Genomic DNA, 26,093 nt, shown 5'->3' on the forward strand with positions numbered 1-26,093 from the left:
ATGGAAATGAAGTCCTTATTTGGATTGTGGGAATTCAGCATATCCGTTTCTCAGTATATACACACACAGTGATGAAGCACCAGCAGGCAGGGAGTACAGGGAGAAGTTATGGATTTCCCCGGTTTACTTACCAAACACTCACAGTTGCTTGTTGAATGATGCACTCTGTCTCCTGGTGGTCATAAACTCCACTGTCCAAATCCCATTATAAATCTTTGAGTGAAGCCTAAAACATGCACTGCAGAGTTCCCTTAGATTTGTTTCACCTTTCAAAGCTACACTGTCCAAAAGTTTGTTCATCACCCAAAGTGTCTTCTGAAATCAAAAGTGTTAATAGAGTTTGTCTCCCTTTGCTGTAGTAACAGCCTCCACTCTTCTGGGAAGACTTTACACTAGATGTTGAAACATTGCTGTGAGGATTTAATTGTAGCCACTGGAGCATTAGTGAGCTCAGGAACTGATGTTGGATGATTAGCTCTGGATCCCAAATGCCAATCCAACTCATCTCATAGGTATTGGATTGTTTAATTGTTTATTGATTAACTCTCCAGAGAACACAGTTCCACTGTTCCTCAGCCCAGTGCTGGGGGGCTTTATACCCCTCTAGCTGATGCTTGGCATTGGATTCATGTGCACCTGATCCAGAGTGTCCCATTATATTGACCGTTGCTTTTATTGTTTGCATAATAACTGCATAATAACACCTGTGTCAACAATAGGTGCACCTTACTAATTAGGATACCCTTAAAATATAACATGTAATTGTGCCTCAGGATGAAGAGTGTGAAGAAATACTAAATGACTACAAGATAAATTTGTCTTCCCTCTCATTCTCTCTCTCTCTCTCTCTCTCTCTCTCTCTCTCTCTCTCTCTCTCTCCCCCTTTCTGTGGATATGATTATATTAGACAGCATCATTTAACTGTGTTGTAATATATTTTATACTGCACTACATAACTGAATTACAATGACGAAGGACAGAGCAGAAGCACTTAAGAGCCTGTAACAGGAATCAAACCGTGCCAAGTCTCCATGCTTAGTTTAATAAAAGAGAGCGTGAAAAATGTGCATAATGTGCATTTTAGTAACGCAATCATAAAACAGTGCAGTGATTATAAAAACCTTTGTTGGTGCCTTACTGTTAACTGGCCTGCCACATGCAGCAAAACTGGACTGATGCTTGAAGCAAAGAGAAAGACACTCATCCCTCATGTGTGAGATCAATATTCCAGTGGGGTGTCTTCAGGCCTCTGGAGGGGGATATGGGTGTACGTTAGCTTTTTAGGCGCAGTTACTTTTCAGACTCACCGCATGATGCTCTTTTGATGTTTTTATCTCCTCCAAACAGAATGTACCGCCGGACGTCCAACATGGTGGGACTGAGCTACCCTCCATCCGTCATAACTGTGCTTAAGGTGAGAAATGCACACAATCGAGAACAAACCCTCCTGCTAACTGATGTTCAGAGGTGGATATAAACCAGTTCCACAGTCGTTAGCAAACGTTCATGTTTTGTGATAGAGGGAAGCACATCCTCCACAGAAAAGAAGTATAAATATGTCTTTAATATTTCTGCAAATTGTTGTGCACAATTTAACAAATTTGGGAAAAAAAAATACAACACAAAATGTACAATGTGCCATAAATTCTGCACAGACTACATTTTGTTTAATTTTTTCTCCCAATATGTTAAATGAAGCAAATAGACAGTAATTGCAGATTAAAGTGTGTTCTCACGTATAAAATCAAGGAAACGTGGTTTGACAAAGACTGCCTGAACTTTTGCATATGTCAAATTTTGGTAGATTAGTTTTTTCTGAGTATTTTCAAATTATACTTTTACGTCACTTACTTTGAAGTATATTTGCTTGGAAAGGCGTTCCTTTTTTCCAGGGCTGAAAGTGTGGCCTAAACCCACATACAGACATAGTAAATTTGAATCTGAATCTGACCCAAGCCCAACAAAATTCTGCCCAAAACTGACCTGAACAGGTCTGTCATCTCTCAACGTGCCAAATAAAGTCTGATATCACTAATGACACTGCTGGTTAAATTACCATGTAGTGAGTATAGAAGTCGTTAGTAGTATATAGCAGTCATTATCACAAATAAATAAAATAAAAACATATACAGTACTGTGCAAAAGCTATACACCCCAAAGCAAATAGTTAAAAAACAATACATATAGAATTATTTTGCCAATAAAATAACCATAATATAAAGAAACATTAATGCAGTAAAAAATAATGAGTCTCTTATTTATAGTAGTTGAGTAGTAGTTGTAGATCTTGTGAACTGTGCAGAAGAACAAACATTTGGTTCCAGATTCCAGGTTCCAGATCTTCATGGTCCCCAGCCATCACACTGATTTATTTCACCTGGTCAGCAGCACACTTGATTTAACATAATAAAGCACTAGGATTAGCATAATTACTGTATTACTCTTATTTTTATTTATTCGAATATTACTATTTTTCTGAACAAATAAATGCTCTGTGCACAAATAAATATATTTTTAAGAACAGTTTTGCACAGTACCATGTGATATAAAATGTAAAATAATCAGCCGTTCAAATGTATTCTTCTGAGCAACATCCCAAACTTCTTTAAAGTTTAGCGTGGATAATATTTCTGTACGCTGTGTGGTGCTGATATAGCAAACTGTTCTACTCAATCGATTTACTGATTTATTTTCTCATGAGCATGAGGAACCTAAAGGACCTTGGTGCTAAATTCTGCCAACATCACAAGTGGGTGACTCCATGAAAGTAGAGAGGAAGAATAAAGTAAGGAGTAAAACTAAGAGGGAAAATGAAGGGTAAAGCCTGTTAAAAGTAGGATGGGGAACTGTGAGAACCTGATTATAAATTTAAACCCAACTCAAGCCCACCAATGTTTGGCAAACAATGTCCAAACCTGACTGGACCTGACATGGCCATTCAGGTCCTTTTTAAGCCTTTTGGGTTTAATATCACATCTCTCACGTTGGTGCTTTAGTATTTCATTATAGGAGTCTAAAAAGAGAAGAATAGCTAACAAACTTTAGTACTTTAGTGGAAGCACTGCAGGTCTATAGGTAAACCATTATTCAAGGCTCCTACTAAAGTTGTTTTCTCTCCTACTTTCACTTACATGGGCAGACACTTTTGTACAGAGCATACTACAGGTGAATGTAATGTTAGGTGTCTTGCCCAAGGACTCTTACTTGTATAGAATATTGTTTCCAGGGTGGGGAAGTGAACTCCAGTTTGCCAAATGGAGGTCAGATATGTTGAAAAAAAATGTATAATAATGTTAATTTCCATTAGCAACCATATGAGATTCTAGTAATGTTAGCGCAAACTAGCAGTGGTGCACGTTAATGTTTTTCTGTCATTCTGGAACATGGATGTCTGAAGCTTGTAAGAGACATTCTGTGTTATCTCTTAACAGAAATATTAACATACATTTTATTTTGACTACAGCAGTTTTACAGTCACTCCTAGCAAAGAGCTGCTGCACTTTCCATTTCTGACAGTCTGGTTCGTATTCAGTCATTGATGTGCCTGAAACTTCCATAAGGTGTAGAGTGACATTTCTCACAAAATTGGTCCCACTTATTGAAAATGAAAAACATGACTAGTCTGCTGTCATTTCCTAATTTTGTTAGTGGGTAGTCTAATGCATTAGGCCTTCAGTTCACCTCCTGGAAGCCTAACCAATGGGAGGACTTGCTTTGCTGTATCTGCCTGGATACTGTAGAGAAAAAAATCCTGATTGGATAATTATAGACATGCATCTTTAGTGCCCAGAAATCAACACCTAAGGTCCCCGTCTGCACTATACCACTTTTTATTTACAAGTAATAACACACTTTAGGTTTCCCATCTCACGTAATCATTGTATCTATGACTTCATTTTGCAGTTTTCTGTGTTTTTCCTTGCAGCATATAGACAAGTGGACTTTTGACGTATTTGCTTTGAATGAAGCGAGTGGGGACCATGCACTTAAATTCATCTTCTACGAGCTCCTGACCAGATATGACCTCATCAGCCGATTCAAGGTGAACAACTCTCTCTCTTAAACACATACACACTCACTGTCTCTCCATCTTTTCCTCATATATTTCCCCCTCTAGGCTGAAGCGCCCATGGTGTGAGGTGTATTACTCTCTCTCCAGGGTCCAGGTTATGTGTGGGAGTGAACGCAATAGTGATATGATTTTGGTTTCTATCTGTGGCAGATTCCCATCTCAGCTTTAGTGTCCTTCGTGGAGGCGCTGGAGGTGGGCTACAGCAAACACAAAAACCCCTACCACAATCTCATCCACGCCGCTGATGTCACCCAAACGGTCCATTACCTGCTGCTCAAGACTGGCATGGTGGTACGTTTGTAGACACACACACGGTTGTCTATTACTAACTTTATGGGGATTTTCTACACAATTGTGTATTACCATAGCTAAATTGGCCCTTTGCTGGCTGGCCCGGCATCAGGCCATCATTCCCCACTATCCAACCTTCATGCCACACTAAACCTTATACAGACTTTATACATGCGTCTTTAGTGGCAAGCGACAAAAGCAAAGTGAAGCTAACTTCATGCATGCTGCTGCTGGACATACCTGCTGGAAAAGAGATTACATCGATTAACATTGATAAACTGGCAGATTTCTTAAGTTAGTAGAACTATGCAGATCTACCGTACATCTGTCCTTATTTATTTATTTATTTCATTATTTCATTTGTTGTACTGCTCCACCCTCCATGCCCAACTCCCACCATTCACTCTCCAGTTCTTACAGTTCATATATGATTTGTTTTAAATTCATCATGATTATCAAGTCAAACCCCTTAACACATTTACTTATGATGACCTATTCAGCCTACAGCAGTTTAACATGGCCAATGACAAACAATGCTTCAGCCCAGAAAGCTTTTTGGACAACAGCCAGTCAGAACTGAGGTCATTTACATATATCAGTCAGGCACAGTAACAAAAACAACCTGTTTAAATATACTGGCTAAAAGGGGAGGATGAAAAATGGTCATGCAAATAAATTTGCTTAAAATCACACAAACTTTATACAAAAGTTTGGGTGCCCCTGGTCAAATTTTTCTTAGGAAAACAAAAAACACAGCCTAACATGACGGATATGACAGCAACATAATGTCATATATGCACTTGCATTTATCATATATATTAGGTGCAAGTCAATGAACATAAAGGTGTATGTGAAAGTTTGGGCACACCAGGTCAAATCATGATATGTTGATTTTCTAAATTTTTTAAATGCACAATAATATGTGTAAAGCATATGGCACATTTTATATTTTATGCTTAGTTTTAACTCAGCAAATAAGTAGAGAGGGCCAGAAAATGTTGCGCTTATGTTGGTCCTCTGTAAATGTTTTCACATAGAAAATTAACTGAATGTGGAATTTGACCAGGGGTGTTCAGACTGTGGCATATGACAATATAAGAAGAGTACAAGGGAAAACATAAAATACTCAAAAAAGAGTGTGAATGGTTTTTTTTAACTAATTTGTCTATTTCGCTGTTTCCATTATGCATTAAAAATCTAACCCAATAGAAACAATGCAACAATGCAAACAATGCATACACACACACACACACACACACACACACACACACACACACACAAACACGCTCACAAAATGACTGAAAGGCCAGAGAAGGTTAAAGTGAATCTGTTTCAGATTATGATTTTGGAAAGTGTTTATGTACAGTGTAGGGCTTTAAGACAGATGTTGTGAGGGTCCTTCAAGGACAAACTTTCTGTGAGCCATCTGTGTCTGGTTAAGCTGGACTGTGAATTATGTGTCTCCTTTCATAAGAGTAAGATAATAAGAGTAGGTTGTTATTTCCTTACAGGGAAACTTGACTGACTGAGAAATTCTGCATAATTCAGTGGTTAAGATGTAAAGTCATTCAGAATGGTTTGATGTGAAATGCTTTGTTTCAGAGAAACTTACCAACTCAGATTTTGTGATGGTGATACGAACCAGGTGTCACAATGTCTACAGCCATTTTTTACTGTTCACAACTGCCTGTATGTCATCTGTAATGTTGGCAATGCTAACGTGACAGATATGAAAGTTTTCTTTGGTGATTATTTTCCCTTAGAAACACTCTGTATGCGCATCTCTGCCATGATTCGGTGTAAAAACTTATTTTAGGCCAAAATCATCTCAAAATTATCATAAAACAGTGTCTCAGACATCAGGCGGCATTTCAGGCATTAAACTCTTCATACATCTGCTTCCTATAACCACCACTGTGAACAATTCTGACTTAGTAAGGTTCTGTAGAATGGAACATTTCACATCCAACCACTCTCGATGACTTTGTTTACATCTTCACCATTTTGTTTTGCAGACAGTTTGAAAAATGGGTTTGAACCTCAGAGGTCTATAGTTATTCCTATTGTTTTCTCATGCATTTTGCTCTATATATTTATATGTAATTAAGTAAATGATAACATATATTTACATTTGATTTGCATTCTGTATCAAGAAGTTCGATTTTGCACTCAAGCACTTTTGAAAACATGGCAAAAGATGTTCTTTTCGTTCCATGAAACAAGACTGTATGCACAGCAATAGCTTTAATAAATTCATATCATAATATAATACCTCCTCTTCCACTTAAGAGCACAACGTTTAGAATCTGCACTTCCCACACAGTTTTTACTCCTTTTCCAATGAACTACAAGTAAGAAATAATTTAACAAAATATACGGAGAGGTTAACAGAGTACACCCCATGGGGAGCCTATGTGGGTTAAACAACCACAAATAATGTGCAGTAATAAGAATCAGAATCAGAATCCTTTATTGATGCCACTTATTGTTACAGTTGCAGCCATTTATGTAAAAGAATAAACACTTCAATAATTTAAAACAAAGATAAGGACAAATTTGCAATATGTACATGAGATTTAAGTCCTTATGAATACAGTAAAGTGGCAGTGACTGTGATAATAAATATTAAACATCTTGTATAAAGCAGTTCAAATTATTTTACCTCTAAGTTATTGCACCCAATAATTATTATTATTACACATATGAACAGTTAGGTATTGAGTTTTGCACAGATGAACCACACTTCATGAATCACACACTGACGGAGGAGTTATAGAGTTTAATGGCCACAGGTAAGAATGACTTCCTGTGGCGCTCTGTGGTGCATTTCAGTAGAATGAGTCTTGCACTGAATGAGCTCCTGTGTCTCATTACCGTGTCGTAGAGTGGGTGGGAGCCATTGTCCATAATGGCCTGCAGCTTAGACAGCGTCCTCCTCTCTGACACTGCCATCAACGAGTCCAGCTCCACACCCACAACATCACCGGCCTTGCGGATCAGTTTGTTGAGTCTGTTGGGATCTGCCACCCTCAGCCTGCTTCCCCAACATGCAACAGCATAGAGGATAGCACTCTCCACCACAGACTCATAGAAGATCCTGAGCATAGTCCAGCAGATGTTGAAGGACCTCAGGCGCCTCAGAAAATAGAGATGACTTTGGCCCTTCCTGTAGAGGGCGTCAGTGTTCTTAGCTCAGTCCAGTTTATTGTCAATATACACACCCGGATATCTGTAATCCTCCACAGTGTCCACACTGACCATCCCTGATGGACACAAGGATCACCGGTGCCTTTTCCCTGCTCAGGTCCACCACCTGTTCCATAGTCTTTGTCACATTGAGCTGCAGGTGGTTCCGCTCGAACCATGCGACAAAGTCCTTCACCGTTGCCCTGTACTCATCCTCATCACCCCTGCTGATACATCCAACTATTGCAGAGTCATCAGAAAATTTCTGAAGGTGGCAAGTCTCTGTGCAGTAGCTGAAGTCTGTGGTGTAGAGGGTGAAGAGGAAGGGAGAGAGGACAGTTCCTTGTGGAACTCCAGTGTTGCTGACCACTCTGTCCGACACACAGTGCTGCAGGCAAATATACTGTGGTCTGCCAGTCAGGTTGTCAACAATCCAGGACACGAGGGGGGCATCTACTTGCATCACTGTTAGCTTATCACCCAGAAGAGCAGGCCAGATGGTGTTAAATGCACTGGAGAATTCAAAAAACATGACCCTCACCAGGTGAGCGTATACTCTGTTGAGCAGGTAAATGATGGCGTCTTCAACTCCCAGGCGGGGCTGATAGGCAAACTGGAGGGGGTCTAGAAAAGGCTGGACTATGGGTCGGAGCTGATCCAAGACAAGTCTCTCCATGGTCTTCATGACATGGTACGTCAGTGCCACTGGCCTGTAGTCCTTGGCGTCACTGGGTCGTGGCGTCTTTGGAACAGGAACAATGCAGGACGTCTTCCACATCATAGGGACCCTCTGGAGACTCAGGCTCATGCTGAAGACATGTTGCAGTACTCCACAAAGCTGGGAGGCACAGGCATTAAGCACCCTGGGGGGAACCCCATCAGGGCCTGCAGCCTTGTTTGTGAGGAGTCTCTTCAGTTGTCTTCTCACCTGGTCAGCAGTGAGACTCACTTTAGAGGTGACTAGGTGGGCAAAGGGTGGAGGTGTGAGATGGGCTGTCACAGGAGGGGGGCAGGCTATCAGGAGGAGGAGGGTGGGGTGAGGGGGATGGGCTGCTGTGGACTGGCAGCAGAGGAGTCAGGATGGGGGAGGACAGAGCCTGCAGTGTCAAATCTGTTAAAGAACAAATTTAGCTTGTTGGCCCCGTCCACGCTGCCCTCTACTCCTCTGTTGTTACTGGACCTGAAGCTGGTGATGGTCCTCATTCCATTCCAAACCTCCCTCATGTTGTTCTGCTGGAGTTTCCACTCCAGCTTCCTCCTATATTTGTTCTTCGCCTCCTTGATAGCTGTCTTCAGTTCCCTCTGGACCATTCTCACCTCCACTCTGTCTCCAGCTGTGAAGGCCCTCTTCTTCTTGTTGAGGAGAGCTTTTATGTCCTTTAATAAGTTCGGCAAGAAAGGTTTTACAGTAATTACTGTAAGCAAATGCTTAAGTTCATATGAATTTTTTCTGAAAATGTCATTAGATACGTAATAGTCTGACAGATGTTATTGTGGTCATATTCTACACTCTTATTAGAGCTTTGATTCCAGTAATCATTTCTAAACACTCTGCAATATTTATTACTCTTAGCTAATGACCCGTTATAATTATGAGTGCCCATTATCAGCCTGCACCCTCTGGGCTCCAGGGAAATTATAGGACGGTGTGTTGGAGCACCGCCCCCCTTCTCAGTGCACTCAATCAACTTTAATCATTTTACCCTGACAGCTTGTCAACAGGGCACGTTCTGCGGGCAGGGCTTTCTGTGTAACTGCATTACACAGAGACCCGGCAGCATGGTCATCCATCTCACTCAGTCACACTCACCTGCCTCTAGCCTGTTTGGAGTCAACAGTCAACAAGTTATTCATAAAGCTGTAGAGAGGATTTGACTTTTTAAAAAATTGGCCCTACTGATTCTTATTAGTATGTCCAGCCTGTTGGTCAATTCCCTATATGCTTACCTTCTGCTATACTTTCATGTTTGCATGACAGTACAGATGCTGGCACAAATATAACTACAGGCCAAGCGTTAAAGAGGAAATGGGAATGATAATATTAACATAAGCATTCATTTCTGAATGTCTGAAAAAATACTGTCCATTTAATGAGTTTAACTCCTAGTGATAAGAAATTGCAGAGTTTTATTGCAGCTAATCAGATCCACCTTTACTTTAAAGCAATAATCCATTAGATGTTGTACTTTACAGTGGTTTCACCAACGGTAAGGGCTGTTGATACAGTAAAATCACTGGAAAGGCCTTTTCACGCCAAACATAATTTTTGGATGAAATAAAGTGCGTGCAATTTTTAACACAGTGCAACCTTCACATTAAGTCCTTTGCATTTTTTTAAAAACACTCTGAGAATACACTTTCTCTATTACCGGCCTACTTTATTTTTCTTCTCGCTGTTTGATTAGTTAGCTGTTTTTAATTCAACTGGAGGTCCTTACCAAAACCATGTTTTTTTGACTATCAGAGTCATTAGCCAAGAGTCAAACCTGACCGGTTGGAGTCCTGCTCATGTTGAGATTTCTCAACAAAAATGACTAGAATTTTTAGCCACATGTCATAGTTAGGCTACAATGGACAATGTAAAAAGGCAATACGTTGGCCGGGCATTGCCAACACATCCTTGGTCCAACTAAAAATGTGGTCTTACATCACTGCAATGGTTTGACAATTCATTGCTCAAGGGGGGCAATAGAGGAACTAAATATGTGGACAGCAGTGTGGGCTGTGTCTATTGGAATGAAGAAGTGATAATGTATCAAATATATGGTATTACCAGTGAATGTCTGTGTGCTTTAACATGACAGTTGATTAGGTGAAATCATGCCAAGCAAAGTAGTTCCTAAACAGTAGTAGATATTTCATGAAAAGCATAATGTTTTAAACTGTGGCATTAATGCACTATTATGTTAATTTTTGTGGACATAAGTCTATTGAGTGTCTTACAGAGACTTTAAGTGCATCTCAGCCAATTAGATCTTAGAAATGGAATTAATTGTTTTATAATTGGACTTCGTAAATCGCTAGAAACTGGTTGATGTAAGGGACTGCTAGAATCAACAAGACCTATCCCATATGTTAGAGTAGATCACATGAAGCCAATGGAATATTTTCTGAGAAAATTAAGAGTTAAGATAATTGTTAGTAAAGGTCAACTTTTGGCAAATTGATTTAATGTATTTCTGAAAAAAAAATATCACGGCTAGCTTCTTTACTTTTGGCCTGTAGAGTACTTAGCCTGCAGCACAAATGCAGGAGGCCTGAGAATTTTGCTAATGTTTTGGTTAGCCTTCAAATAATGGAGAATGGTCTCACGTGTAGCAACATGGTGGATGCTGTAATCATGACTCAGGATAGATGTGCCTATAGGCTGCAATTTTAAAATGTCAGATTGGTGCAGAATGGCTCACAAAGCCACTTCACTGGGTTATTAACTTTTAACATGAAACTCTAGCAGGATGCACAGGCCTGGTACCTTACTTATCAGACGAATCACGATACAGGTTGCACAACCAATCAGGGTATTTCTGAGTGCTCTAAAAACACTCGCCACTGGCTTTAGTGTCATTTTCTTCTGTCTCTTTTTTGTTTTTCTGTTCCTTAATCTCTTCACAGCACTGGCTAACCGAGTTGGAGATTTTCGCCATGATCTTCGCTGCTGCTGTGCACGATTATGAACATACGGGAACTACAAACAACTTTCACATCCAAACCAGGTAAAGGCCCCGCTGCTGTGGGCCATGAAGGCATGAGTCATCCATCAGCTCCCATTCAGGCCTGCAGTCAGTACAGAGCACTGAGAGCAGAATTAATGAAAGTCAGCTGAACTGGCAGGGAAAGCAAAGGGCGAAAAAAAACTGTTGACGTTTCAGTAATGAACTGACCAGAGGCAGCGTAGAATTAATAGCACAGAGGGGTCTGAATAGAAAGAGTGAGAGAAAGTTTAACTTAGTTTAGTCTTTTGCCTTCGCTTATCTGCTAATTTCTAATAGCTAATGTTCTTGCTGGATGTTTTTGTCAAATGCACAGATTGGAAAGTCACACTAAAGTGGAATTTAATAGCAGTCAGATAAACACAAAAACTGGAGCATAAGAAGAGATTTTGTTGCACTCCTAAAAAAGTAAATGCATGGAAGAAAACATAGTAAACAGAACTGCTGTTTACATATATGTTACTTATCCACCAGCTGAGAAATAGCAAAAAGCTAAAAAAAAAAAAGCCCATAGAAACAATGAAGTGTTTTTGTAGATCTCTCATGGTCTCAAAGGTACAGGGGTGGTTTTAAGGTCCAATTTTGTACCTTAAATAAGTTTTTCCCAGTGGAAAGGACGTATTTGCACGTTTTCATAAGCGAATGTTTTAAAACAGGACAATAAAATGAAAAGCATGGAGATGAGACGGGTTGTGTGGAGTCAATACAATTTAAAAAGCATAATTTCAATGGTTTATGGTACGATTACGTTTCTTGACTAAAGGTACTGAGATGTAACATTGAGTGTACCACCCCAGTGACAAGAGGCAAATTTCCCTTTAACAAAAAACATTCTGTTCTACAGACTGGATAAGATTTACTGCTTGATTCAGAACAGACATCTCTTCTGAACATCGGTGGGACAATTTGAGCACATTCTGTCCTCACTAAAGAAACTTTAGCGTATAGCTAAGCTGACATCATCATCATCATGATCATCATGATCATCATTGTTAACCGCTTAGTCCAGATAGGGTTGCGGTAATATTCAGAGGGAGCCTTTGACTTTAAATCTTGACTGAAGGAATAAACAGCCAAACTGTAAGGAATATGTTAGTTAAATGTTAGTTATGGGCCTTAAAAATGACTCTGTTTAATCTAAAGAACTGCTATAAAATGTAAACCTGTATGTAATTTGACCTTCTGTCTCTCTTCCGTCTTTGGTCTCTACTCATGGCTGGAAATAGCTGCCAAGCTGAGCAGACTTTCCTATTAGGACTTTGACACAAACTGCTTTGAAAGTTCATTACAAAATCATTTTCACCTGCAGACAATGACATCTTGGCAAAATTCAACCAATTTCTAAACGATTTTTAAGTTACTACTTTCTTATTTTCCACCACAGTCATCTTGTTGCACAGGTAGTTAAATTGCTTCATTAAATGTTTCGTTTTCTGCCAGTCAGGAAGATAATCACAAGTGATAAACTCATCTTACATACATGTAAAAATGTGTAATATTCTCCAAAAAACATTTTAATATATAGCTCAGAACACCACTTCAGCACAGGTTTAACTATAACTACACTGCAATACTGCAATACTGCAATACTGCATGTCTCTGCTGGCCAGGTCAGACACGGCTATCCTGTACAATGACCGCTCAGTGCTGGAGAGCCACCACGTGAGTGCGGCGTATCGCCTTCTACAAGACGACGATGAGATGAACATCCTCTACAACCTCTCCAAAGATGACTGGAGGTATGGAACCTCTACGTTATCATTCTCTTTAAAGACGTGGATCTTCGTAGATCATTTATTTAATTCTTTACCCCATCCTTCTCTGCCTGCTGCTGTCGTAAGGGAACGGATGTTGGATCAAACTGTAATATGAGGAAAAGCAGCATCTTTCAAAGGAGAGGAAGGAACAAAAGCTCAGTAGAACAAACTTAACCAAACCTAATTCATCACCAGTACAGCTCTTGTTCCTGTGTGTGCTGGCTTTCAATAGGGTGTTTTGTGTGTTATAGATGTTACAGGAGGCTAGAGAGAGCCTGAATGTGATCTCTGGGCTTTTGAACATGTTTGTTTAAGGGTCTTTGAACTACACTGCAAAAAATGATGTCTTGGCAAGTGATCTTAAGTCTAGTTTATATAATATTCTGCATTTTGAGTTGTAACCTTATTAGGAGATCATTTGACTTGTTTACAGATTTTGTACTTGTTTTAGGTGATTTTGGAAAGTCAAATCATCTCATTATATCAGCAGATAATTTTGCTTGTTTTAAGCATATTTTTAGAAGAAATATTTTTTCTGCTAATATATAAAGAGATAATTTAACTAAATAAGTTAAATAATGTATAGAAATAAGTGAAATACACTTGTAAGAACACAGCAATATGAGGAATATTAGATTTATTGGCTAGATTTCCGTTTTTTGCAGTTAAATAGGAATTTGGAAGGTGGTGAAACAAATTTTATATTAGATAAAGTATTTTTACTTAAAGTTTTACATTCACTAAAACATTTTTTTCATATATCAAAACAGCTAGCTAGCTGGTTAGCTCATTTCACATGTAATTTGATAAATTTGGACATTATAATGTTTGACTTCAACATATTTGCCCCCTCAATTTGTCCTGTGAAATATGGTTGGCCCTTATTTTCTGTGGTGTTGCAGTAGTGAATGTCATTAACAGTTCAGTGCAATCTGGCTGCAGGTAAACCAGAAAACTGTTTTCTTTTCATTTCCAAATTTCCAATAAATTTCCAGTTTAATAACTGCTTTGAATGTTTCTTCTGTTGTTGTCAGGGAGTTCAGGGCGCTGGTGGTGGAGATGGTGTTGGCCACAGACATGTCCTGCCATTTTCAGCAGGTCAAAGCCATGAAGAACTTCCTACAGCAACCAGAGGGGTGAGGAGAGCTACATGTTCATCTTCTCTTCTCTTCTCTTCTCTTCTCTTCTCTTCTCTTCTCTTCTCTTCTCTTCTGTTTCTCTTCTTTCTTTTGTCTTCTATGTTTCTCTTCTCTTCTTTGCTTATCTTATCTATTTCTCTTCTATTCTCTTCTATTCTCTTGTCTTCTATACTTTCTCTGTTCTGTTCTCTTCTTTCCTTTCTACGTTTATCCTCTTTTTCCTTAATATTCTCTTTTTTTGTCATTATCTCTGTAATGTTTTTTTCTGGTATAATCAGAATGATATTTCCACTGATTCTATGTCTTAACTCTTCCAGCTAGCAAACCTCTTTCACAGGCACAAACCATAAAATATTAAATGGAAAGAAAAATAAGTAGTAAAATTACATATTGATATTTCCAATTCTGGGAGTCAGTTCTGTTTTAAGAGCAGCAAATAAAGGGAGACAGGAGTAAAATGAGAAAGCCAGGGGCCATAACACTGAGAGACATAACAAATGGTAGATACGGGATTGTGATTTCTAAGGATTATTTGATCACAAGAACATACAAACGAGAAGGAAGACGTGAATCGATTTATTTGAACCCCAACGGTGTTTGTGTTACATTCACAGAATTGACAAGTCCAAAGCGCTCTCTCTGCTGCTGCACACAGCAGATATCAGCCACCCGGCAAAGAACTGGGATCTTCATCACCGCTGGACCACCTCACTGCTGGAGGAGTTCTTCAGACAGGTGTGTGTGTGTGTGTGTGTGTGTGTGTGTGTGTGTGTGTGTGTGTGTGTGTACATGCTTGCGTGCCTGTCTGTGTAAATGTGTGTGTATGGGGCTGATTTTATGGGGCTAAAACGTTTATATTTAAATTGATTGTTTTAATTTTGTACATCAGTTTAATTTACTGCTTTATTCTTTTACTGCTTTATATGACTGTCAGTTATCAATTTTCACAAACTCAAATGCCATAAATTCAACAAATAACAAACAAACAGCATCTTAAATAATAGAAATATTGTATAGATACACAACGTTCTTTACAGTTTCAGTTTCTGTTAATTACCTCTTATTTTTCTGAATATCCAACCATCTTCATAGAACAAGTATTTTGTGTTCTGTAACATATTCCTCTCACGCTAAGTTACACTTAGATGTATTTAAATGCTTTTTACATGTTTTAAAAAAAATTTTATAACCATGATGGTGTTTTTTGTTCACTTTCACTAGTTCAGTCAGTATTGCTGTAATATTATTAACACAATAATGGGCTTTTGCCATTGAAAAGCTGTGAGATGCAGGGCCTACATGTGCCGAGCCTGGCAAGAATAGGTTATCGTTTTGTTAAATGAGCTAATTTGCTTGTCTGTTGTGGCTCAGTTGCAATTACAAGCCCAGTGCATCTGAATGACACGTTAATAAACAGTTAGTAAAAATGTAATTTTAGTTCTGAATTATCTTCTTCACCACCATGTTAATCCTGACAATGGTGTTAGGACCAAAAACCTTAATGCATTGAAAGTAACTTCATTATTATAAATAATAAGTCTTCATCATAGAAAAACTTTCAGTCTCTGCTGAGGCTCAAGACTCAGCTCGGACTCACACCCCTAAGACTTGACTCAGACTTGCACCCCAAACACTTAGCTTGGACTCAGACCCCAAAACTTAGAAGTCCACTCGACTTGCACCCTAAAGACTTGACTCGGACTCACACCTCAGAGACTTGAGACTCAAGTGGGACTTGATGTGGGTTTGCACCCCAGAGACTTGATTCGGACTCAGATCTCAGACACTCAAGACTCGGCTTGGACTTGCACCCCAGAGACTTGACTCGGACTTGCTCCTCCAAGACTCAAGTCTCGACATGGACCTGCAACCCAAAGATTTAATACCGCTCTTGGACTTAGACCCCAGAAATTTGACATAGACTTGCACCCCAAAGATTCAACCCAAACTCACACCCCAAATACTCAAGACTTGTGTACATCTCTGCCATATACTTTGTTTGGTCCTAGCTTGTACCTTGTATGCATAGAGGGTTCTCATGAGTTCCCATTTGAATGGCAGAATTAGAAATGGGACACTGTATGGTCTTGTAGTCCTCGTGTGTATGTGCAAATGAGGACTGCAGGATTTCAAGTGTACCAGTTTGAACAGGCCAAACGATGTATGTATATATGTGTATGTGTGTGCACTATGGCTGTGTATTTAAGCTGTATATGTAAGTGCAGTGTATGAGGTAAATGTAAGTTGGAGTACATGTGTATGCGTGCATGTGTTAATGCAAGGAAGAGGGAAAATGAGGAGATAATCCATTTCTCCGTGTTTAATCCCACATATCCTCTCTCAGTGCTCTGTCCGCTCCTCCTCCAATCAGCGCTACACCTGCACAAGGATTAGTTTCGGCACAAATGGAGGAATATGGAGTAACAAGATGAAGAATTTTGATTTTCAACATTTGTGTGCTCAAGCAAGTGAGAAAAAAACTGCCAATTTTTGCAGATGGCATCTGAGTTCTAGCAGATTTTCTTGCAGCGCTCTTTGCTGGCACAGTTAGCTGCTGCTAAGATGTACACGGCTCACCCCAACGCTATAAACACACATTTTCTTGTAGATAGCAGACACACTTACAGGCTCTCTGGAGAAAAAGATGAAGAGTTGAACTTTATGGACTTTTATAGAGTTGGTCTTTTCTCTTGTGATTTGCATTCAGGAATCAGAGGCCTAAGGAATGAGGGGCGTAAAGGGTCTAGAGGCCCAATCAAATTGTAAGAGTGTCTGCTGTCTTTCTGAGCAGTGGCATACCCAAAAATTGTCTTTTTTAGGGATGGCCTGGTTACAGGATGAGGAGGAAGCTTTATGTCCCAGAGGCATCACTGTAATCATTATAGTGAGGGTGACAACCGCCAGCTGGCCTAGTTAATTGAAGCTTCTATAACAAGGAAGAAAAAAAACACAACACTTGACTGATGACCTTGCATTTAACTACCTAGTTACTAACAACTTAAGTCATAGGAGTCAGGTTGGATTTAACAGAAGTTTTTCAGATCATGGCATACATCTTTGTGTGTTAACGCCACATGCACAGGCTCAAAAAGAAGGCCCGATGTTTTGGCCTCAAATACAAAATAATCCTTATACTGATAAAGACATGAAGGCATAGCTGGATATTCATTCTCATCCTCGGTTGACACGTTGTTCATCGAGTTTTGACCAAGTTCTCTTTGAATGCCCTCTGGGAAGGGCTCCAAAGCACAGCAGATTGCCATTACACAGTTCCACCAGAGAGGGCACTAAATACCTGTAGCATATTAAGATTAAGTGACCCTTATTAGTCCCACAATGGGGAAATTTCACCTCTGCATTTAACCCATCCGTGAAGTGAAACACCACATACAATCTACTGAGCACACACACACTAGGGGGCAGTGAGTACACTTCCCCAGAGCGGTGGGCAGTCCAATCCGCAGCGCCCGGAGAGCAGTTGGGGGTTAGGTGTCTTGCTCAAGGACACCTCAGTCATGTGCTGTCGGCTACGGGGATCGAACCGGCGACCTTCCGGTTACAAGGCTGGTTCCCTAACCTCCAGCCCATGACTGCCCCCTAAGTACAGTTTAAATGTTGTTCAAGTCATTTTTCTGCACTGTTGAGCCTTGTTTGCTTTAGTGATAGCAGCCCCTAAAAATGGATGATGAAAAGCGTTTGTAATGCTGGTTCAGACCCGTTCCCTGAGTGGATGAATGTGATGATTGAAAGTGCATTGAAAGAGTAATCAAAGTTTCAAAACTTGTGAAGGGTGTGATTGAATTATATACTTTATTTATCATAATATCTTCATGAGTATAATGTTGTTTTTGCATTTGAGACCTAAATCGAGCCTTTTCCGGGTTTATAGGATGACTTGCAGCAGCATATGGACTATATTTTAGCATGTTTTTTTCTCCTAATTCAGTAGCACTAATCTTTAAAAAAGAGTAGTTGTGAAAAATGTGTTGGTGTGTGTTTTAGCTGTTTCAGGGTTTTAGCTGTTTCAGGAAATGTCCTAAGCACTGGAGAAACTTTAACAGTCATATCAGTAACCCGACTGCTGCTTCTCACTGTCTCGCCAACAGCCTTTAGGGTTTGAGGCTTTTTACCACTGTCTAAAACTGAAACTCTCTCTGCTTGTCCTGTCCCTCCAACTGTCTTTAAGTGTGCAATAAGTGACTCAGCACTTTTTATTTTTGTGACGCAACAAACTGTGAGTGTATGCATGTGTGTGTGTGTGTGTGTGTGTGTCTGTATGTGTCTTCACAAGTGTGAAATTGGTGAAGTTGGTTTTCTTGAAGTGAAAATAAGTTATCATGTCCTCTACAAAGAGCATTTCTGCATATGTTGCTGCACAATTACTGTATATTTGTAGTATTTACCATATTGAGAAAAAATATGCAAAACATGGCCTGTGTAAAAGTTATGGCACATTTAATATGCACTGAAATTTCCAGTAAATGATGTATTGAAAGGTGTTCTCTGTAGAAGATGTATCACTTTTAAAAAATCAACAAATCAACAAATCATCATTATTTGACCAGGGGTGTTCATACTTTTTAACTGTAAATAAATGGTTGTGTACATTGCTTGTTTGTGTATGCGTGTCAAATCATGACATTCTGCCTGAGCGTTATGTACAAAACTGGCAATTTATGGACTGTGTGCATGGAAAAATGCATTTGAAGGAGGGTAGTCTGAAATAAGGAGGATCACGTAAAGAGTGGGTGGAGATACTACATGTATGGTTGATGACACTTTCCTCTTCATTTGCCAAACTTTGAACAACATGTGGCACAAATTTGCTTTGGAGTCTCAAAAGACACTAAGGGCTGAAGTGCACTGCTGTAAAGGAAAGGATTGTGCTGGATTTATGACAAAATCAGAGTATCATTGTGAAGTGGAATGTGACACAATAATCACTTTAACTTGATTATCTTGTAGTAGTTGAAAGCCAAAATTGTAATTGAAAATAATATTGGATTAATCACCCAGCATTACTGAGCAGGTGCTTCTGTCTAGAGCTACTTAGTATTTGATGTTACAGGTGTAGGTGAGTGCAGCGTTTAGAGTCTTGCCCAAGGACTCCTATTGGTTTAATATGGTGTACTTGCTGAGGTGGTGGAACAACCCCAGCCTGCTGCAGGGAGGGCATAAAACAAACTCTGTTTTATTGTTAAGTTTTCTTTCATGTTATAGGTTTACGTGCAGGGGGGATCTAATTTTTGTTACATTTAACAAGTAAATTTTCTCATTGCTAGGTTTTGTGTTTTTGCAGTGGTTTTTGTTAACAATACTATCCCTGGTGTGTCTTAGAGAAATAGAGAAAGTGAGAGACGGAGACAGCGAGAGTGAGAGAGAGAGAGGGAAAAAAAGATCATTGTATGAGTGGGACTGTTAGAGGGGAGAAAAAGTGATACATTCATGTATGTGTGAGAGAGAATGAAACGTGTTGTGTGTGTCAGTTTCACTGCAGGCTTGGTGGCATTGAGAGATTTGCAGGGCAGGAGGTTAATGAGTACTGGTGGCTTTCACAGGCCTAAGAGAGATTTAACCCTTTAATGCTGAAGCAAAGCTATTTCTGCCTTCAATCTCCTCTTTTCCTTTAGTAACAGGATCTCTAAGTGCTTTTTTTGATATGTAAAGACGTGATCTAGCTTAAAATGATGCTAAGTGCCAAGACAGTCTGACCAAATTACACTGAAATGCCAAACAGGTTCTAGCTATTAAGCTAATAAAGGGCATAGTAAAATATCTCATTATGTGTTTGGTGTAGCGAGGTGGTAGTACAAACATATCCGCATGTAATCTCAATGTAATGTCACATGTTTAATACATCTCCGAGTACCAGTGAGTTATATAGTGTAAACACATGGCACAATGTACAAGACCCAGTAAAACCATAGAAAAAGAATCAGTGCCTTCTTTTGCATTGTTGTTTCTGGGTAATAAACAAGTACATACCAAGAATCTTTGTACTTTGTACAGTCTTTTTATGCCATACAACTACCTGGTGATTTTTACTAAAAAAAAACGGCACAGTACTGTGGAGTTTTACCATGTACTTACACAGTTAATACTCAGAACCCATTGAGCGTTTTAGTGTAATTTAGCTAGACTATCTTGCCAAAATTTTACCCAGAATAAATAAAATAATACTTTGTGGTTTGTATCTCACACTTACTTGGTTAATTCCTAGAGCTTAAAGGACCGTAAATGAAAGTGCTACCCAAATATCTCTAAATAAACAATCCAACAAAAGCTGGCATAAATGTGACATCAATTAATTTTCCCAACTCAAACATAATAAAGCAATTTCCTATATGTGCCATACCGTGATTCAGTAAGCCATGATATGGCTATGGTTCTATATGATACAGTGAAGCTATGAGGCCCTATTATGATATGATCTGTAAACAGTGTTATTATATAATGTAGAAGTGATTCTTAGTTTAGTTTTAATCTACTTATCTGTTTATCCAGGGTGACAAGGAGTCAGAGCTTGGACTGCCCTTCTCACCACTGTGTGACCGAAAGTCTACCATGGTGGCCCAGTCCCAGATCGGTGAGTAGCACAAACACTAACAAAATCTGCTTCTGCTTCAGTTAACCTATAAATTCAACTGTGGTCACTAGTGACCCATGAATTCATCCCCCACCTCTCTCATACTTTTTTCAGGCACTTGACAAACAAAATGTCAAAATAGTAGTAGATATATTTTACCTTTTATTTTGGCATTGTAAGTGTTTTAAAAGTTTGTCTTAGATGTGCATTGCCATTTAAAATCATCATTTGGAATCACTTTTCAAAACCATTCAAAGGTTTGGAATCACTTTTATAAATAATAATAGTTTTAATTAGCAGGTATTTACGAATAGTTGGAGAAACATCCATACCTTTAAGGGTTAAAATGTGTAAATGCTCTTCTGTGAAAGTCTCTAACTGAAGCTGTATTGTATTAATGTTTGTACAGCAAACGTTACCAGAGCAGCGGTCAGCACTGAGCATTTGTGTAATGTCTTCTTGCAGGCTTCATCGACTTTATCGTCCTTCCCACGTTCACCGTACTTACGGACATGACGGAGAAGATCGTGACTCCTCTGATCGACGAGGCGGCCCACTCTGGCCTGGCCGGCTTTCGCAGGTCCAGGTCAGAAGCTTTACTAGGAGTGCGTTTTTGACTGGTTTATATTACAGGTCATCAGATAGAACAGCTCAGCGGTTAATTGAATCTGTTCAGCCATCAGTGAGGCAGCTTCCGATCTAACATCATTAATGCGTTGTGGCTAATGCACATTTCACTGTAAAGCACTTTCTCTTTCAGCTAGCACCCCGATACAATCACAGCAATCCAGATATGCAGACCAGGGGGCCAATCACAAAAGAGTAGCACAGCCAGACGTGGAGAGGAAGTGACTGCTTGCTGATTTTCTGTAGTGCCTGATGGAGTTCCGATCCAGCTTTTTGCTGATTAAACAATAGGGCTAGCATGCATAATCACTCTCCTAATTCAGACAGGGGCTGAATGTGCTTCACAATGGTAATTTGGTGGAAAATCTAATTTACATAATTTTTCCCTTATTCCAAAGCCGTGACTATTAGAGCTAGACCTTTAGGTCAGAGCCCTGTCGAACATGCTTCATTTAAGATATGGCATAGGGACGCTGCTGTTTTTTCATTTCGAAAAACTGCCTTATATTCACAGTCAGTTATGTATCTAGTACTCCTCTAAGTATTGCGATTGGTTGATTTCTCTGTCAGTGCCTAATTAAGTTAATTTGACACATTAGGGCCTTCAGTTCAGCTCCTGAAGTCTTAAACAGTGGGAGAGCTCACTACTTAGATGCTACAGAGAAAAAAGAATACTGATCAGTTTTCCACTGGGGAAGGTTTAACTTGGACCTTAAACACAAAAAATAATAGTGTCACTACAGTACTTTCAGAGCATGTATTTAAAATTCGATACAAGTGAACTAAAAATTTCAGACATGCACAAGTCATTGGCCTCAAAGGCACTGAGACCAATAGACTGGCCAGAAGTTTGCTTCTTTACTTTTGCAATTATGGCTGATATGTGAAGAAATATCGATCTCCAGTCTAATCAGTTATCTTGATCAGTTATGAAATACACAACATACAGCAATAAAATGTAAGTGGGCAGCAATTTGACACAGTACCTGGTGTGGGCAATACAAACCATCCAATCAATGTGCCATCAGCTGCTGTCTAAGGCTAAACTAATACACAGACTTATATACCATGGCGTATACTCAATATTTCACATGTGGTAACTGGTTCAGAAATTCCATACTACTGACCTCAGGAATATGGACACTCTTCAGTATCCATGGCATGTGACCGGTTCCTGAATTTGTTGGTTTATACTCTGTATTTGGTGCTAAGGTTGCAGATGATGCTCTTATGCAACACTGTTGTCTCTCAGCTCAGACATCAGAGAAACACACTGGCCTGACCATTGCAGTGCTCATCTTGAACATCTGCAGTCAGCTTCTGCATTTTTTATATTTGAAGTGTGTATATGTGTAGCATTTTGCAAGATGTTCAGGTAGCGTATCACAAGCACCCCAATTTCAACGGAGTCCTTCCACTTGCAAGCAAAGGAAGCTTAAACTCTCAAACTGCATACCTAAATTATCACACACTTGCCTCAAACAGTGTCATGATGTTAAATAGCCTCTTTTGTATTTTCTGATGCTATATAACATACTACTATCTATAAAAGTGAGAAAAAAGGATGCTGTGTAGCAAAAAACACCTGTAGAAACCATCTTAAAGCTGGAGTCTTGTCAGAAACCATATTTTAATCCATAAACCATACTGAAATCACTTTAATGCACCACACTTGAAGAGTGTTCATTGTGTTTCAGTGGCTTCTCATTAAGGATGGAAATATCAAGGCACATCGCAGTGCTATGAAGAATTACTCATACAAAATGACCTCATATTTTCCAGTTAATTATAGTGTTTTTCTGAAGCATAAGTGTGTTGGCGTGTGATACGGCTGGGTGGGGAGTGAAAAGTGGCTATTTTTCAATGTGCAGTCCTTTCAGGTTTCTTTGTAGATGTTATTTGTACAGTGTTCAGTTAGTTCCGTATATAATATGCATTTTCTACAAGTAAAGCCACAATGCAGGACTGCACGCTTGTGTTGTAGACATCACCTCAGTAATATTAATAGCACATCCTCTTAACAATACTTGCTCAAATAGAGGCTATAACACTATAAGCTCTTGTTTTGTCCCTTCAGTCTGAGCAACATTTCTGCAGAAGGGAAGCGGGGCAGTGTGAACAGCGCAGTATCGGAGAGCAGCGCGGCCCACAACTGCTCCCTGCTGGCTGTTGACCTCAAGCACTTCAAGGCCCTCTGGAACGAGCAGGTCTACCAGAACCGAGAAAGATGGAAGGCTCGTGCAGACAAAGGTGGGCTAAACACTGCATTTAAAGAAATGCATGAAACCTTCACTTGAATAGGTTAAAGCAATAAACCACAAGGGGCTGTGCATGACTGTAATTTTATCAAGCGGAAGGGTGTTCCTATTCCCCCCATAATAAAGTCGCAGTAACACACAGCCTCGAGTTGATTATTGCTTGTATAAAATGATAGCTGACATAAAATATCCTATTCTTTTAGAGAATGCTATCATTGGCAAGCAATCATGGACTGCTGAATCACTGTATATTGTGGTCATTTCATGATCTTTTTTAACTTAATCAAATTACCACTGCGAGTCTTATATAGCACCAGTTCAGGGGCAACCCACTTGCCATGTTCAGGCTGAATCTCAGATAGTTCCCTGCTCCCTACATAGTGCACTATGTAGGAATTTTAATATTGACTCCTGCACCTCAACCGTGCTTAATATAACTAAAAATAATTAAATTAAATTCAATTCAATTCAATTCAAATGTATTGTCATTATACAATACAGGGTAGTACAGTATACCGAAACACTATCGGGCTACTTTTCCAGTGCAGTAATAAAAGATGCATAGTAAACAGTGCAAAGACAAAAGACAGTATAAGACAAGACAAAATGTGCATAGTCAGTAGGTACAGGTGTCGAACGTAGACTTGTTATAGATGTGTTATAGATGTATTGGACGTATAGACTGTTATTCAAATGTATCAGGTATATAGGCAGAAATTCATCCATCCATCCATTTTCTAAGCCGCTTCTCTGTCAGGGGGTGCTGGAGCCTATCCCAGCAGTCTTTGGGCGAAAGGCAGGATACACCCTGGACAGGTCACCAGTCCATCGCAGGGCAGACAGACAGACACAGACAGTCACACCCAGGGGCAATTTAGCATGTCCAATTGGCCTGACTGCACGTCTTTGGACTGTTGGAGGAAACTGGAGAACCCAGAGGAAACCTACGCAGACACGGGGAGAACATGCAAACTCCACACAGAGAGGACCCCAGTCACCCGGCAGGGGAATCAAACCCAGGCCTTCCTTGCTGTGAGGCGACAGTGCTACCCACCACGCCACTGTGCCACCCTATAGGCAGAAATGTGCTGGTGAATTGCAGTACAGTACAGTAAATGCACTAGTAAAAGTACTAGTGGTGTAAAGAGTGATCTGTATATAAAGTGTACAGTGCAGGTACAGAGTAGCAGCATAATGTTCAGGTAACATCTTAAATAAACAGTTACAGTATAAATATATAAATATACTAGAAATAAGGCTTCATCAGAGATGAAGTGCACAGCATACAGTCCTCTGAGCTGGTGGAGCTCAGTGTGTAGTGTGCTGGGTGGTCAGGCTGATCAGTAACAGACTGTAGTGTTGTTGTTAAGCTCAGGTTGGTGCTGCCGGTGTGACCAGTTTGACAGCTCAGGGACAGAAACTGTTCTTGAACCTGGTGGTTCTGGCTCGGATGTTCCGGTACCTCTTTCTGGATGGCAGAGGATGGAACAAGGGGTGGCTGGGATGTGTGGGGTCTGAGGATATGTTGGTGGCTTTCCTCTCACATCGGTTGTCATATATGTCCTCTATGGGTGGGAGGACAGCTGCGGTGATGTGTTGAGCAGTTTTGACCATCCTCTGCAGGGCCTTGCGTTCAGCAGCAGTGGTGCTGCCGTACCAGATGGTGAAGCTGGTCAAGATGCTCTCTACTGTGGCTCTGTAGAAGTTGCAGAGGAGCTGTTGTGGCAGGTTGACTTTTTTTAACCTTCTGAGGAAGTGAAGGCATTGTTGGCTTTTCCTGATGATGTGGGATGTGTTGAGCGACCATATGTATGACGATATGTAGACACAAAGAAACTTGAAGCTGTTCACCCTTTCCACCATTGCCCCCTCGATGCTCAGTGGTGCATGCTCTCTACTTCCCCTCCTGAAGTCAACAAACAATTTGCTGACATTGAGGGAGAGGCTGTTAGCGGCACACCACTCTGTGAGGAGCTTGACTTCCTCTCTGTATGGTCCTTCATCATTGTTGGTGATATTGCCTGTAATTGTGGTGTCATCCACAAATTTAATGAAAGTATTGGAGCTGTGTTTTGGAGTGCAGTCGTAGGTGTACAGTGTGTAGAGCATCGGTGAGAGGACACAGCCTTGTGGACAACTTGTGCTGAGTGTGAGGGAGGGGGAGGTGTGTTCACCCATCCTAACACACTGGGGTCTGCAGGTGAGGAAGTCCCTAATCCAGCTGCACAGGGTGTGACTTATTCCAAGTGGGTTGAGCTTGGGGACGAGTCTGGAGGGGGTGATGGTGTTAAAGGCGGAGCTGAAATCAATGAACAGCATTCTAACATAGGTGTTAGTTCCTTCCAGGTGGTTGAGTGCAGTGTGCATTGCCAGAGAGACTGCGTCCTCAGTAGATCTGTTTGCCCGGTAGGCAAACTGGTGGTAGTCATTTGGGATTTAGCCACATCCATAGTTGACGAATACTGGA

General features: G+C 40.1%; 1 protein-coding gene across 4 annotated transcripts in view; it reads left to right on the forward strand.

Annotated features, from left to right (window-relative positions):
- Nucleotides 1-26,093, forward strand: part of pde1cb (phosphodiesterase 1C, calmodulin-dependent b) — a 141,812-nt gene that overhangs the window by 108,590 nt on the left and 7,129 nt on the right. For all 4 annotated transcript variants that reach the window (XM_017707392.2, XM_017707393.2, XM_017707395.2 and 1 more), the window contains 10 exons: nt 1,348-1,414; nt 3,926-4,042; nt 4,223-4,363; nt 11,162-11,262; nt 12,870-12,998; nt 14,051-14,152; nt 14,770-14,890; nt 20,660-20,741; nt 21,207-21,327; nt 23,446-23,618. In XM_017707392.2, the coding sequence (XP_017562881.1) occupies nt 1,348-1,414; nt 3,926-4,042; nt 4,223-4,363; nt 11,162-11,262; nt 12,870-12,998; nt 14,051-14,152; nt 14,770-14,890; nt 20,660-20,741; nt 21,207-21,327; nt 23,446-23,618 (1,154 nt within the window). The remainder of the gene's footprint in view (nt 1-1,347; nt 1,415-3,925; nt 4,043-4,222; nt 4,364-11,161; nt 11,263-12,869; nt 12,999-14,050; nt 14,153-14,769; nt 14,891-20,659; nt 20,742-21,206; nt 21,328-23,445; nt 23,619-26,093) is intronic.

The sequence above is a fragment of the Pygocentrus nattereri genome, chromosome 19 (assembly GCF_015220715.1).
Source record: "Pygocentrus nattereri isolate fPygNat1 chromosome 19, fPygNat1.pri, whole genome shotgun sequence".
In the NCBI taxonomy this organism is placed as follows: domain Eukaryota; kingdom Metazoa; phylum Chordata; class Actinopteri; order Characiformes; family Serrasalmidae; genus Pygocentrus; species Pygocentrus nattereri.